General features: G+C 50.8%; 1 protein-coding gene across 3 annotated transcripts in view; it reads right to left on the reverse strand.

Moving 5' to 3' along the window:
- Positions 1-13,328, reverse strand: part of VAV1 (vav guanine nucleotide exchange factor 1) — a 58,263-nt gene that overhangs the window by 34,174 nt on the left and 10,761 nt on the right. For all 3 annotated transcript variants that reach the window (XM_074935731.1, XM_074935730.1, XM_074935729.1), the window contains exon 2: positions 7,260-7,376. In XM_074935731.1, the coding sequence (XP_074791832.1) occupies positions 7,260-7,376 (117 nt within the window). The remainder of the gene's footprint in view (positions 1-7,259; positions 7,377-13,328) is intronic.

Genomic DNA, 13,328 nt, shown 5'->3' on the forward strand with positions numbered 1-13,328 from the left:
TGCACCACCCCGTCCCCGAGTCTCAGCTCTGAAGTTTGAGCCTCCACCCCTGTCACCATAAAGCCTTCGTCCCCCATGACGTACAGCAGCATCGTAGCACGCGGCCACTACGTGACACCCGCACCCAACCATTCAGCTCTGTGAAAGCCAGAGAAAGCTGTCGGCCCCAGCTCCTCTTCCACGCCCCAGCAGAACAGAAACTGAGCGAGCGGCCCAACCTCGACAGGATGCGAGATCTAAAAGAAAAACCACACACGGGCTGCAGCACCAGAGCCTCAGAGACACAGCAGGCGCGTCTCACGTGCAGTGAGAACGCGGCCTTCGCAGATCCACAGATTTTGGGACCAGACGAGACCATTCAAGCATCTAATCGAAGCTCCCGTAGAGCTCAGGCTGGAGAATTTCACCCCGTCACCGTGTCTTGAGCCCAACCACTTCCTTATTTGAAGACCTCAAGAGATGGAGAATCCACCACTTCCCTGGGGAGTTTCTGTCAATGATTCCCACCCCCTCACTGTTTAAAATTGGTGCCTTGTTTCTAATTTGAATGAGTCTGGCTTTTCCCTTCCAGCCGCTGGTTCTGGCTGATTCTTTCTTCAATTGATTAAAGAGCCCTTTAATAGACGGTATTTTTCTTCTGGATCTGTGGGTATGTTGTCTACACTGTACATTCTGGCATGTTTACACTGTAGTCATAGACCCATGGCACAGCCGAGGCTGGCCCAGGTCAGTTGACTCGGGATTGCAGGGCTGGCAAATTACAGTGTAGTTATTTGAGCTCGGGTTGGGGGCGGGTCTCAGAACCCCGGGTCCAGCCTGAGCGTCTACACTGCTATTTCTAGCCCCACCGCCCGAGCCCCACAAGCCCGAGTCAGCTGGGCCAGGCTCTGAGACTTGCTGCCCGGGGTTTTATAATCACAGTGTAGACGTACCCCAAGCCTGGGCTCTGATTCAGGTTTGAGCCCAAGCCCCCCTTTCGTCTATGCACAAATCAGCCTGTCCCGGGTCAGCAAGCACTCCACACCTAGACCCCTTTTAGGGGGCTGGGTCACAGCCCAAGTCCTGCGGTGACTTGGGTCCAAGCCCTGTCATTTTACTGTGTGGACGCAGCTCAAGCCACAGATCCGAGTTGGAAAGCCTGTGTCATGCCGTGTGAGCCGAGTCCAGCAACTGGCTTACGATGCAGTGTGGACAGTCAAGCTCGGGCTGGGAAACACTGAGTCCACAAGCCTGGATCCCACAGACCTGGGCTTCCTGTGCAGTGTAGACATACCCAGTGGGATCAGGAGGGCTAGCAAGTCAGCTTTTCTTGGGGAAAGGTTGACACTCCCTAAAGCAGGGGTTCCCAAACTTGTTCGGCCACTTGTGCAGGGAAAGCCCCTGGCGGGCAGGGCCGGTTTGTTTACGTTTCTCAAATGCAGCCACCATGGCTGCATGCGGCCACCAGGGGCTTTATGTGAGGCCACGAAGGCCTCCTGGGTGGTGATGGGGGGGCAAAGCATTGCAAACCCCCCCCCACCTTTGTTGCTCCTGGATGCGCCGCCCCGCCCCGACTCTGGAGACAGGTGGGGAACAATGCTGCAGGAGCAAGGTGAGTTCTTAACCCACGTTGGAGGGAGGGGGTTTGGGCGACAGGCTCCAGTGGTGGGACTCCAGGAACCTGGCCATGCAGCCCCGGTCTCCGACCGCGGGGCAGCGGGTTCTGAGCCCCCCGGCTCTGACCACGCGGCCCTGGCCTCCAGCTGTCGGGCTTCAGCCTCCGGCCCCTGGTTCCAGCTGGGTGGCAGCAGGCGCTGACCCCTGGCTCTAGTCCCAGACTCCAGCCGCACAGCAGCAAGCTCCGATCCCTGGCTCCGGCCACGCGGTTCCTGTCCCCAGCTCCAGGTTCTGGCTGCGGGCACTGGGCCCTGGCCCTAGCCACATGGCAGCAGACACTGGGTCCTGGCTCTGGCCACACGACAGTGGGGCTCATCACTCCTCCTCCCCAGACCCTGCTACCTTCCTGGCCTCGCATCCATCCCCCGCATTGCCCTGGGCCCCCGCTGCCTCCCCTTTCAGCTCCCCCATCCCCCCAATCCAGGGCTTAATGGGTCCTGGGGCTTGCTGAGAAAAGTGATATTAACAAACATGCAAGTATCCCTTTTCACAGCAGACTTACTAGCTATCTGTGAAAAGTGATACTTGTATGTTTGTTAACATCACTTACCGCTTTTCATAGCCTCCCAGGTAGCTTCTAACTGTGCTGTGACATTAACTAATATACAAAAAGAAAAGGAGGACTTGTGGCACCTTAGAGACGAACAAATTTATTTGAGCATAAGCTTTTGTGAGCTACAGCTCACTTCATCGGATGCATTCAGTGGAAAATGCAGTGGGGAGATTTATATACACAGAGAACATGAAACAATGGGTGTCACCATACACACTGTAACGAGAGTGATCAGGTAAGGTGAGCTATTACCAGCAGGAGAGTGGTATAGGGTGGTGTTTATGTGACCATCGCTTATTAGCACCGAAGTGTCCAGGAAGTAGATCTCTTGTGTGGACTGGTCCAGGCTGAGGTTGATGGTAGGATGGAAATTGTTGAAATCATGGTGGAATTCCTCCATGGCTTTTTTTGCATGGGTCCAGATGATGAAGATGGCATCAATGTAGCGCAAGTAGAGTAGGGGCATTAGGGGACGAGAGCTGAGGAAGGGTTGTTCTAAGTCAGCCATACAAATGTTGGCATCCTGTGGGGCCATGCGGGTACCCATAGCAGTGCCGCTGATCTGAAGGTGTACATTGTCCCCAAATGTGAAATAGTTATGGGTGAGGACAAAGTCACAAAGTTCAGCCACCAGGTCTGCCGTGACATTATCGGAGATTCTACTGGAAACCTACTGACCGCTATGACTACCTACGTGCCTCCAGCTTTCATCCAGACCACACCACACGATCCATTGTCTACAGCCAAGCTCTACGATACAACCGCATTTGCTCCAACCCCTCAGACAGAGACAAACACCTACAAGATCTCTATCAAGCATTCTTACAACTACAATACCCACCTGCGGAAGTGAAGAAACAGATTGACAGAGCCAGAAGAGTACCCAGAAGTCACCTACTACAGGACAGGCCTAACAAAGAAAATAACAGAACGCCACTAGCCATCACCTTCAGCCCCCAACTAAAACCTCTCCAACGCATCATCAAGGATCTAAAACCTATCCTGAAGGACGACCCATCACTCTCACAGATCTTGGCCAGTCCTTGCTTACAGACAGCCCCCCAACCTGAAGCAAATACTCACCAGCAACCACACACCACACAACAGAACCACTAACCCAGGAACCTGTCCTTCCAACAAAGCCCGTTGCCAACTGTGTCCACATATCTATTCAGGGGACACCATCATAGGGCCTAATCACATCAGCCACACTACCAGAGGCTCGTTCAGCTGCACATCTACCAATGTGATATATGCCATCAAGTGCCAGCAATGCCCCTCTGCCATGTACATTGGCCAAACTGGACAGTCTCTACGTAAAAGAATAAATGGACACAAATCAGACATCAAGAATTATAACATTCAAAAACCAGTCGGAAAACACTTCGATCTCTTTGGTCACTTGATTACAGACCTAAAAGTGGCAATTCTTCAACAAAAAAAATTCAAAGACAGACTCCAAGGAGAGACTGCTGAATTGGAATTAATTTGCAAACTGGATACAATTAACTTAGGCTTGAATAAAGACTGGGAGTGGATGGGTCATTACACAAAGTAAAACTATTTCCCCGTGTTTATTCCCCCCCCCCCCGCCGCCCCGACCCTTCCTCAGACGTTCTTGTCAACTGCTGGAAATGGCCCACCTTGATTATCACTACAAAAGGTCCCCCCCGCCACCACCACCCCCCGCTCTCCTGCTGGAAATAGCTCACCTTTCCTGATCACTCTCATTACAGTGTGTATGGTAACACCCATTGTTTCATGTTCTCTGTGTATATAAATCTCCCCACTGTATTTTCCACTGAATGCATCCGATGAAGTGAGCTGTAGCTCACGAAAGCTTATGCTCAAATAAATTTGTTCGTCTCTAAGGTGCCACAAGTCCTTCTGCTCTTTTTGAGGATGCAGACTAACACGGCTGCTCCTCTGAAACCTGAACTATGCTAATGCCACTTTTCACAGCAAGCCCCCGGACCCATTAAGCCCCGGATGAGGGGGCGGAAGGGGGAGGCATTATTTTTGTTATTGAGTCTGCCAAAAATCCCTAGAAATATAAATTACAGTGATCTGGGTGTGACTCTGTGCATAGTTAACTGTTTTTCCTAGAGTTAATTAAGTATTTTAGGGGGAGAGTGTCAGTGCAGCCACCAATGAGAGTTGTTGTGAGACCCCCCTGCCCTAAAGGGAGAAGATTTATTGTCCAACAGATACATACTCAAAGCACTTTACAACAGTGAGCCATTAACCCCATTTTATAGTTGGGGAAACTGAGGCACAGAGCAATTGTCACATCTTCAAGGTCTCACAGAGTCAGGAATAGAACCCACATCTCGTGAGGGTTAGTCCACTGCTCTAGCCACTAGACCGTACTGCTTTAGGAGGCAAGTGGCTCTCCTTGAAGGCTCAGCCGGAAAGTCCCAGCCTTGCAATGGCCTTGGCTGCAATGATAAATTCATTATGGCCAGCCCCAAGCATTCAAAAATCGGGAGCCAGATTGGCTTACACATCACGAGATTTAAAAACAATAATAATGCTCCATTTGGTGTTCTTTTTCAGATCTTTTGTTTACCATTTTAATACGAAATTTTTCAGTAAAGGAAAAAAATGCAATAAAACGTTGGACAATTATTTTGAAAAAAAATGTTAATGACAATTTTGGTAAAAATGTCACTAAAATTTTCACCCCCAAATTCATCAATATTTTCACTTTCCCCCTTTTTTCCCCCCCAAATATTGTCCCCCTAACTCACTAGTATTTCTTGAAGATTTTCATTAATATTTTCCCCAAAATCTGTATGCACTTTTCCCCAAAACCACTAAAGTTTTCAAGAAAATTTTCACTAATATTTTCATGACAATTTTCACCATTATCGCACAATTGGTCGCTAACATGTCCACCAACGTTTCACATTTTCACACACAAAAGTCATCCACAAAAATTCACAAATATTTTTGTGCAAATGGGTCTGTTTCGATCCATGTTGACATGTTGATATTTTTCACCAAATCGGTTCACAGCTTGTCAACCACTCATTACGGCACTTGCTAAATGCTAGCAGTGACTCATTGAGGCTGGGGTTAGGGGGCAGGGGAGCTGGGTTTGGGAGGACTCTGACTCTTTCTGAAACTATTTGAGAAACCTCAGGTGTAAAAAGAAACTGAAAAAACCAAAAAGAGGTTCCACTTCTCTGGTGTGGGTGGAGGGGGGAGAGGCAAGATTGGGGCAATGGGTCTCACTATGGCACGCTAAACACACAGATCTCTCACAGATCTTGGGAGACAGGCCAGTCCTTCCTTACAGACAGCCCCCCAACATGAAGCAAATATTCACCAGCAACCACACACCACACCACAGAAACACTAACCCAGGAACCTATCCTTGCAACAAAGCCCGTTGCCAACTGTGTCCACAGATCTATTCAGGGGACACCATCATAGAACCTAATCACATCAGCCACACTATCAGAGGCTCGTTCACCTGCACATCTACCAATGTGATATATGCCATCAAGTGCCAGCAATGCCCCCTGCCATGTACATTGGCCAAACTGGACAGTCTCTACGTAAAAGAATAAATGGACACAAATCAGACGTCAAGAATTATAACGTTCAAAAACCAGTTGGAGAACACTTCAATCTCTTTGGTCACTCGCTTACAGACCTAAAAGTGGCAATTCTTCAACAAAAAAACTTCAAAAACAGACTCCAAGGAGAGACTGCTGAATTGGAATTAATTTGCAAACTGGGTACAATTAACTTAGGCTTGAATAAAGACTGGGAGTGGATGGGTCATTACACAAAGTAAAACTATTTCCCCTTGTTTATTTCCCCTCCTACTGTTCTTGTCAACTGCTGGAAATGGCCCACCTTGATTATCACTACAAAAGGTCCCCCACCCCCACCCCCCCCGCCACCCCCACCCCCCCTCCGCTCTCCTGCTGGAAATAGCTCTCCTTTCCTGATCACTCTGGTTACAGTATGTATGGTGACACCCATTGTTTCATATTCTCCGTGTATATAAAATCTCCCCACTATATTTTCCACTGTATGCATCCGATGAAGTGAGCTGTAGCGCACGAAAGCTTATGCTCAAATAAATTGGTTAGTCTCTAAGGTGCCACAAGTCCTCCTGTTCTTTTTGCGAATACAGACTAACACGGCTGCTACTCTGAAACCTAAACACACAACGTGGCCATTTATTCTGATATGGGCAATGGTTATACTGTACACTGTCTAAACAGCAGCGGGGTGTACATTAGAGCAAGGCACGGAGCGGATGGGAGTCAGGACTCCTGGGTTCTATCCACAGCTCTGGGACGGGGGTGGAGGCTAGTGGTCAGAGCAGGGGGGCACCCAGGAGCCAGGGCTCTTGAGTTCTTTCTCCAGCTCTAGGAGAGGAGGAGGGGAAGGCAGTGATGCCTAGTGGTTAGAGCAGGGAGGCTGGGCGTCAGGACACCTGGGTTCTATTGCCAGCCCTGGGAGGGTAGTGGTGTCTAGTGGTTGGGGGGGGAGGAGGCGGCATTGGGTTGGGAGCCAGGTCTTGTGGGTTCATCACCAGCTCTGAGAATAAGTGTGGTTTAGTGGTTAGAGAGGGACACTAGGCGCAAGGATTCTTGGCTTTACTGCTGATGCGCTGTGCGGCCCTTTGTCAAGACACTTCCCCTCTTTGAGCCTCAATTTCCCCACTAGGGTGACCAGACAACAAATGTGAAAAATCGGGACGGGGTGGCAGTAATAGGAACCTATATAAGAAAAAGACCAAAAAATCGGGACATCCGATCACCCAATTCTCCACAGACCATCTCAGAGTTGAGAACAAGACTGGGGGAGCCATTCCCTGCTCTGCCACCGACTTCCTGGGGAACCATGGGCAAGTCATTTAGCCACTCTGTGCCTCAGTTTCCCCATCTTAACACAGGGATATTAGCATTTCCCTGCTATGCAATGGGGTTCCATGGAAAAATGCATTAAAGACTGTGAGTTGCCCAGATGCCACAATGACGGGCACCAAATAGATACCAATCAATAATCCAACCAATCAAAGGCTGACCTTCCCGAAATCCCGTACGTCGAAGAGATCGAAGACTTCAAAGAGCTCGTTCTTGCGCAGGCCGAATTTATCGCAGCAGGTGGAGAGGAAGGTGCGGATGTTCTTGAGACACAGGAACTGAAAAGGAAACAGGAGTTGATGTTTAATCTGCGAGCTCATTGGGGCAGGGACTTCCCTTTTATGGCCACGTGTCTGTGGCAGCCCCAGAGGTCCCTGATCCCTGACTGGGGGCCCAGGGGCTGCTGCGTTACAGATACATGATAATAAATTGGGGACGGCAGGCCTTTTCCTCACCAGTGCCTCCTCTGTGCTGGGACTGGTGGCCACCAGTAAAGCAGCATCGTGTCCCACCGCTCAATCCCCAGGACATGAGCCTGCTACGAGCCAGCTCATCCGCTTGAGCCCTCAGCTCAGTCCCTCTCTTGGAAGCCTCTGTGCGGGGTTCGTCAGGGGGAGAGCAGATCTCGAGAGGGGGGATCTGGGAATGGTGACAGGGCAGTCCCAGGGGACAGGGAGTTGGAGGGTCAGACAGAAGGTGGGCTCCGGGGGGGTGGGGGGAGATTCCTCAGAGAAGGTGCGGGACACCGCAAGCCGTTCCAGCCACCCAAACAGCAAAGGCTGGTGCTGGGAAGTTACATCAGGCACAGCCAGGTCATGGCACAAAATTTGCAAATGAAGAAGCTTAAGACAGAGTGACACAGATAGGGTGAGATGAGCAGTTTCGCTGCATAAACCTGTTTCTTTAATACGTCCAGCTCCGTGTTGGATTAGATTTGCCCTTAGTGTAATAAATATGACGCTTTGTTTTCACTAACTCCAAGCCTATGGCCTGGTCTACACTAAACACTTCGGTTGACCCAGCTACGTAGCGCAGGGGTGTGAAAAATCTACCCCCCTTGAATGGTGAAGTTAACCGACCTAACCCCTAATGTAGACAACACTAGGTTGATGGAAGAATTCATCTGATCTCCTGTTTAAAACAGGCCATAAAACTTCCCCAGGGTAATTACTAGAACAGAGAAACACGCTCATTCCCAGAGACTTGGGCCCAGACCATCAGAGGTATTTGAGCTCCTAACTTCCACTGAAATCAATAGGAGTTAGGTGCCTAAATACCTCCCAGAAGCTGTGCCTCTGGGACTGCCTGGGGGCAGCGAAAAGGCTAGGGGGGCTATCAACCCCTTCCCAGTCCTGCATTCTGAGGCCCTGCCTGGCCACTGGGGTCATTTAGAGCAGCCTCAAGGCTGTTCTAATTCTTCCTCTGCTTCACTAGGAAGCTGAAAATAGCTGTCGTGCAGTGTATTCTGGCTGTGAGGCTGGGAACACAGTAGCTGTAGGGCTCTTACAAGTTCCACACTGGTCCCCTCTGTGGGGAGATTCTCAGGGAGGCTGTTTCCACCCGCTTTAAGGCCCCTCTATGCTGCACCAGTGTAGCTACACCGGTGGCTTAAAATCCCACCATAGATAAGGCCCAAGTCTGAGTCCTGTTTTAGTCACCATCATTGAAATAGACTGAGATGTGTCTCCAAAGCATTGTGAGGTCTCAGTGGTTAGGTGTAATCCGTGAGACATTCAAAACTGGCCTGAGATTTGCGTCTGCTAGTTGCTCCCAGAAGAGATGGCTTAGGCTCCTGGCCTGCACATGCTCTGAATGCAAAACCCACATGGAGCTGCTGAAACAGCTAAGCTTCGGACCTTCACTGTAGCCGGTCAAAGCTACCAACTCTCCCAGGGGACCTGCTCTTGGAAGGCCTGAAGGCTGCAGAATGGGGCACCATCACTTGCAGAATGGACAGTGGCAAAGGGACATATCCTCTTCCATTTGCCGACCTCAAATCCCTCAGGAGACCCTCTTCCTTGACCTCAGCCTTGGGCACTGCAACCTCCTTGGTCGTCTGCCCCACTATCCTGGTGTCCCCAACCCCTAAACAACATGTGTTGCACCAGCCCCACCCCTGGGCATCTTGTCTCGTCTCCCTCCCCAGGCCACGCCCTCTCCCATGGTGGTTAGGCCGTTTCACACTTTAACCACAATTGTCCCCTTCCTGCCAACTTTCTCTCTCACGCCGGCCCCATCAGCAAGCTGGCTCCGTCTTACCTCGAGTGGCAGTCTAGACTAGTGGATAGGGCACCAAGGTAGGACTTAGTAAACATGCGTTCCATTCCCAGCTCTTCCACTAGTTTACTAAGTGATGCTGGGCAAATCTCTTCTCCTTGCCGTGCCTCAGTTTCCCCTCCCACCTTTAGACTATAAACCCTGTGGGGCAGGTGCTGCCTCATGTGTGTACTACACCCCCACAATGAAGCCCTGATCTTGGTCAGCATCTCTAGATGTTACTGTAATACCCATAATAGCTTCATGAACCTGCTTTCCCATCTTATAATCTTGGGAGTCATCCTTAACCTTCCGGGTCTCCTGGCATTCCTGCCCCCTTCAAAAGTTTGCCAGAAGATGCGCACTTTCCTGTGGTGTACAGGAATAGGGTGGTATCCCTTTAAATACTGAGGGAACCCTCTGATGGTGCACACTATGTTCCGTGTTTTAGAAGCCACCAGAAACCAACCAGAGCAAGCGGTGTGGCCGGAGCTGGGCCTTGTGTGTTTGTATATATGCAGTGAACACAATAGGTTATTTGGTTATGCCCACACGGCTGTTTTGCGTAAAGAGCAGAAGGCACAACACATGGCCTGGGAGCTCATCCTCTGAGATTCAGCGGAGATCTGAGCTGAGCTCTGCTGAAAACCTGGTCACCTCTTCCGGTGCCTAAGTGGAGCCCAGATCTTTGGAGATCTGGCTCCAGTTTGACTAGGAGCTCAACACAGGTCACGAGTGGATGGCCGGGTGTTATGCAGGAGAGCAGACTAGATGATCGAATGGTCCCTCCCCATCTGAAAATCTCTGGTGATGAATTTCATTCCCTAGCCCTCTGCCAGTAAATTGGAGACCTAGATATAAAGATTCCAGATCACCACAGCCAACCATTCCTCCAAACACCTGCTTCTGCGGAGGGTCACACGTTGGCTGCTGCAGAATGGGACCTATGACACATACTTGGACAGATCTTACATTTCAGCCATGATGCTACAGGCTTTTTAATGCCTCAACATGTCTGCCATGAGAGCAGGCTGGGAATTTTGATAGGGTCTCCATCCCTCCTCCCGAGGCAGGAAGCTGTCAGGAGAGAAGATCTACTGGTGGACTGTCTTTGCAGCTATCCAGCTGCAGTGGTTCATCACATCAACCCCGCTACTATGGCTGTTCCTTGAATGGCCTTTATCCCAAAGATGCAAAAGCCTCCAGAAATTATCTTGGCAGTACAGATTCATAAAATAGCCTTTTTGCCATTCTAAGCAAATGGTCCAGGATTAAGGTTTGCGTAACAAATCGTGCGTGTGTGTATGGCATTGTTAAAGGGGAAAAAACAAGATTTATGTTTCAAAGCACACAAGGAAAGCTGGACAGCCCAGGGACATCAAGGTTTGGAACCCTGTGTGGCGAGGTAGAGCTATTTCTCCTGATTCACCCTGGCAGCCAGGACAGGTGGGTACTTTTATTGCGGCTCAGGAGTATCGAAGGGTTTGAATGTCCAGCTGTCAAGTACCAAGACCCTTCGCAGAGATGCAGGGCGACTTCTGCTGACACACCCCGATGCCAGGACCATGCTGAGCGATATCTCTGCCAATTCACCCCAATGCCAAGAGCTTCATGTGGAGAGGTAGAGCTACTTTTGCTGACTCACCCCGATGCCACGTCCCTGCACAGAGAGGTGGAGCCTTTGCACCACTCTCACAGCTCAGAAACGCAGCACTATTTCTGCCGACTCACACTTGCTTCCAGAGCAGAGGGGTCCTACTAATTCCAGCCTGGGAGTATGAAAAGGCATGTGCATCCCAGAGAAAATTAAGGTTAGGAGCTGAGGAGGTTTTATAAAAAGCAACAGTCAAGCTTGAGAGGAAGCGTCGGTTGAAGTCTGTGTTTTGGTGTTGTTCAGATGAGGAAAGGGACAAGCACCGAGAAGCCCTGGTTGCGGGTTGGTGCTGAAGAGGCTACAGGGAGGAAATACTTTAACGCACCCCCACTCGTCTCTCATCCCAAGGACCAACCGGCTCTGGTCATGCTTAGTCTCCAAAATCGTAGCCTAATCCCCCCGTGTCAGCGTGTAACTACAGATCCCAGTCGGTCCCTGATCCACAGAGGATATGAGTCGATTACAGCGTGAGCTAGGGCAAGCCACAGCATCAGTTTACGCTCTGGAGGTTCCCAGGTCTATCCCCAGTGTGGCAGTCAAAATGGTGGCCATCACATTAACATCGCTTGAGACTAGAGCCAGACGGGAACTTTTCAGGAGAAGGTTTTTTTCACTGACAAAATACATCTTACGAAACGTTTCAGGGGAAAGGGTTGGTTCTGACAATGATCTCTGCTAAGAAAAACAGGTGAAACAGGTTTTCGACTTTAAAAAAAACAAAAAAACCCGTTGAAAAAAGTTCTGAAGTTGTCAAAAGGTTCTGCGTCAACGGGAAAAATTTCTCAAGGAAAATTCTGGTTCCCTCTTTGAAAATGTAAGCAAATTAGAGTTGAAAAAAATTGCTTTTCAATCAAATAAGGGATAAAATCAAAATGAAACATTTCAAAATTCTTGAAACCGAAATATTTCTATTGACCTGAACTGGGGTGGGGGTGGGGGAGAACCTGGATTATCGGTCTGTGAAGTTTTACAAGATTTCAACCTCGTTTGGAGGAGGAAACTTTTGCAGGAAACTATGGCCTAGCCCTCTGGGGCCGGACCGAGGCCGAGGGCCGGAGCAAGGGACAGACCCGTGATATCTTTGGGGAGGGTGCGCCACCAGCTCTGGATCGTAGAAGTGGCGTGTGTTTGGCCTGGCCTATTGGGGAATTTTGATTTTAAACACCCCAGAAGTTTGCGGGCGCTCACATTTGGGGGGGGGGTCTCCAGTTTGAGGGGATGGGGACACTCGGGCCAAGAAGCAAGGCCTAGCTCCACCCCGTCTCTCACAGGAACACCCGGCTGCAGCCCCCCCACCCCAGCGACGGCAGGACGGGGGGTCCACAGGAGCTGAGCCACTTCTGCTCTTTAAAATCACTTGTTTTCTCTCCTCCACCCCTGGATTCCCTCCCCCACGCCTTCCTCTTCCTCTCTCCTGCACCTCCCCCAGTATGCCCTCCCCTCCCCCTACTTCCTTTTCCTCACCCCTTCTCCTCCCCCTCCCCCTTCCCCTGCCTGCCTCCTCTCCTCTAAACTTCCTCCTTCCCCCCTTTTTCTCCCCCCATTTACAGTAACTGGAAGCTTCACACCCCCCGTCAGCTAGCTTGTTCACAGCCCGGAGGCCCTGGGCCAGCTAAGCCCACAGAGCCCACCACAAGCTGAGCTCATCAGCCGCAAATATGCCCCCGACTCCCTGGTTTCACTTTCCTCTCCTTGCTAAATTTCAAGAACCCCGAGTTCGAAAGAGAAAGAGAGACTGGGGAAGGGGGCACGTCAGACCCAGAACCCCGGATCGGACTGCGCCCAGCTCTGGGGGAGCACCTGGGGCCCTGGTGCTAGAACAGGCCAAAGAATCCAGACCTGAACTCAGTGTAACCAGGCCCAACTCAGCAGAGCAAAGAGATGCCACTGCCAACCCTGGGGCGATGGAAACCAGCTCTGCTGCTTGGGGAATGCCCAAGGTAGGGGTGGTTAAGTGGCTTTATGCACCCTCTTACATTCCCTGGATGCTGGGGCTGTGCAGAGCCCTGCCTGGCTCTTGGCATCAGTGAGAGCAACCTCTGGGCTGCTCTAACTCATGCTCTTCGCCCTGTGAACCCAAGGGGAACAGGAATAGTCACAGAGCAGTGCACGCCAGCCATACCCCTCATCCACCCGCTATGGGCTCAGGGCCGGGAGGGAGGGGTGGAAAATACACACAGTTCAGTGTACTCCAGCCATGCTCTCAATCCGACCCCTTCGGGCCCTGGAGAGTAGGAATAGCCACAGTGAAGCACACAGTCCAATCCACCTCCTGCACTAGGGGCTGGAGGCTCCCTGCACTGGAAGGGTTCTCAGGGGC

Source organism: Natator depressus, chromosome 20 (assembly GCF_965152275.1).
Source record: "Natator depressus isolate rNatDep1 chromosome 20, rNatDep2.hap1, whole genome shotgun sequence".
NCBI lineage: Eukaryota > Metazoa > Chordata > Testudines > Cheloniidae > Natator > Natator depressus.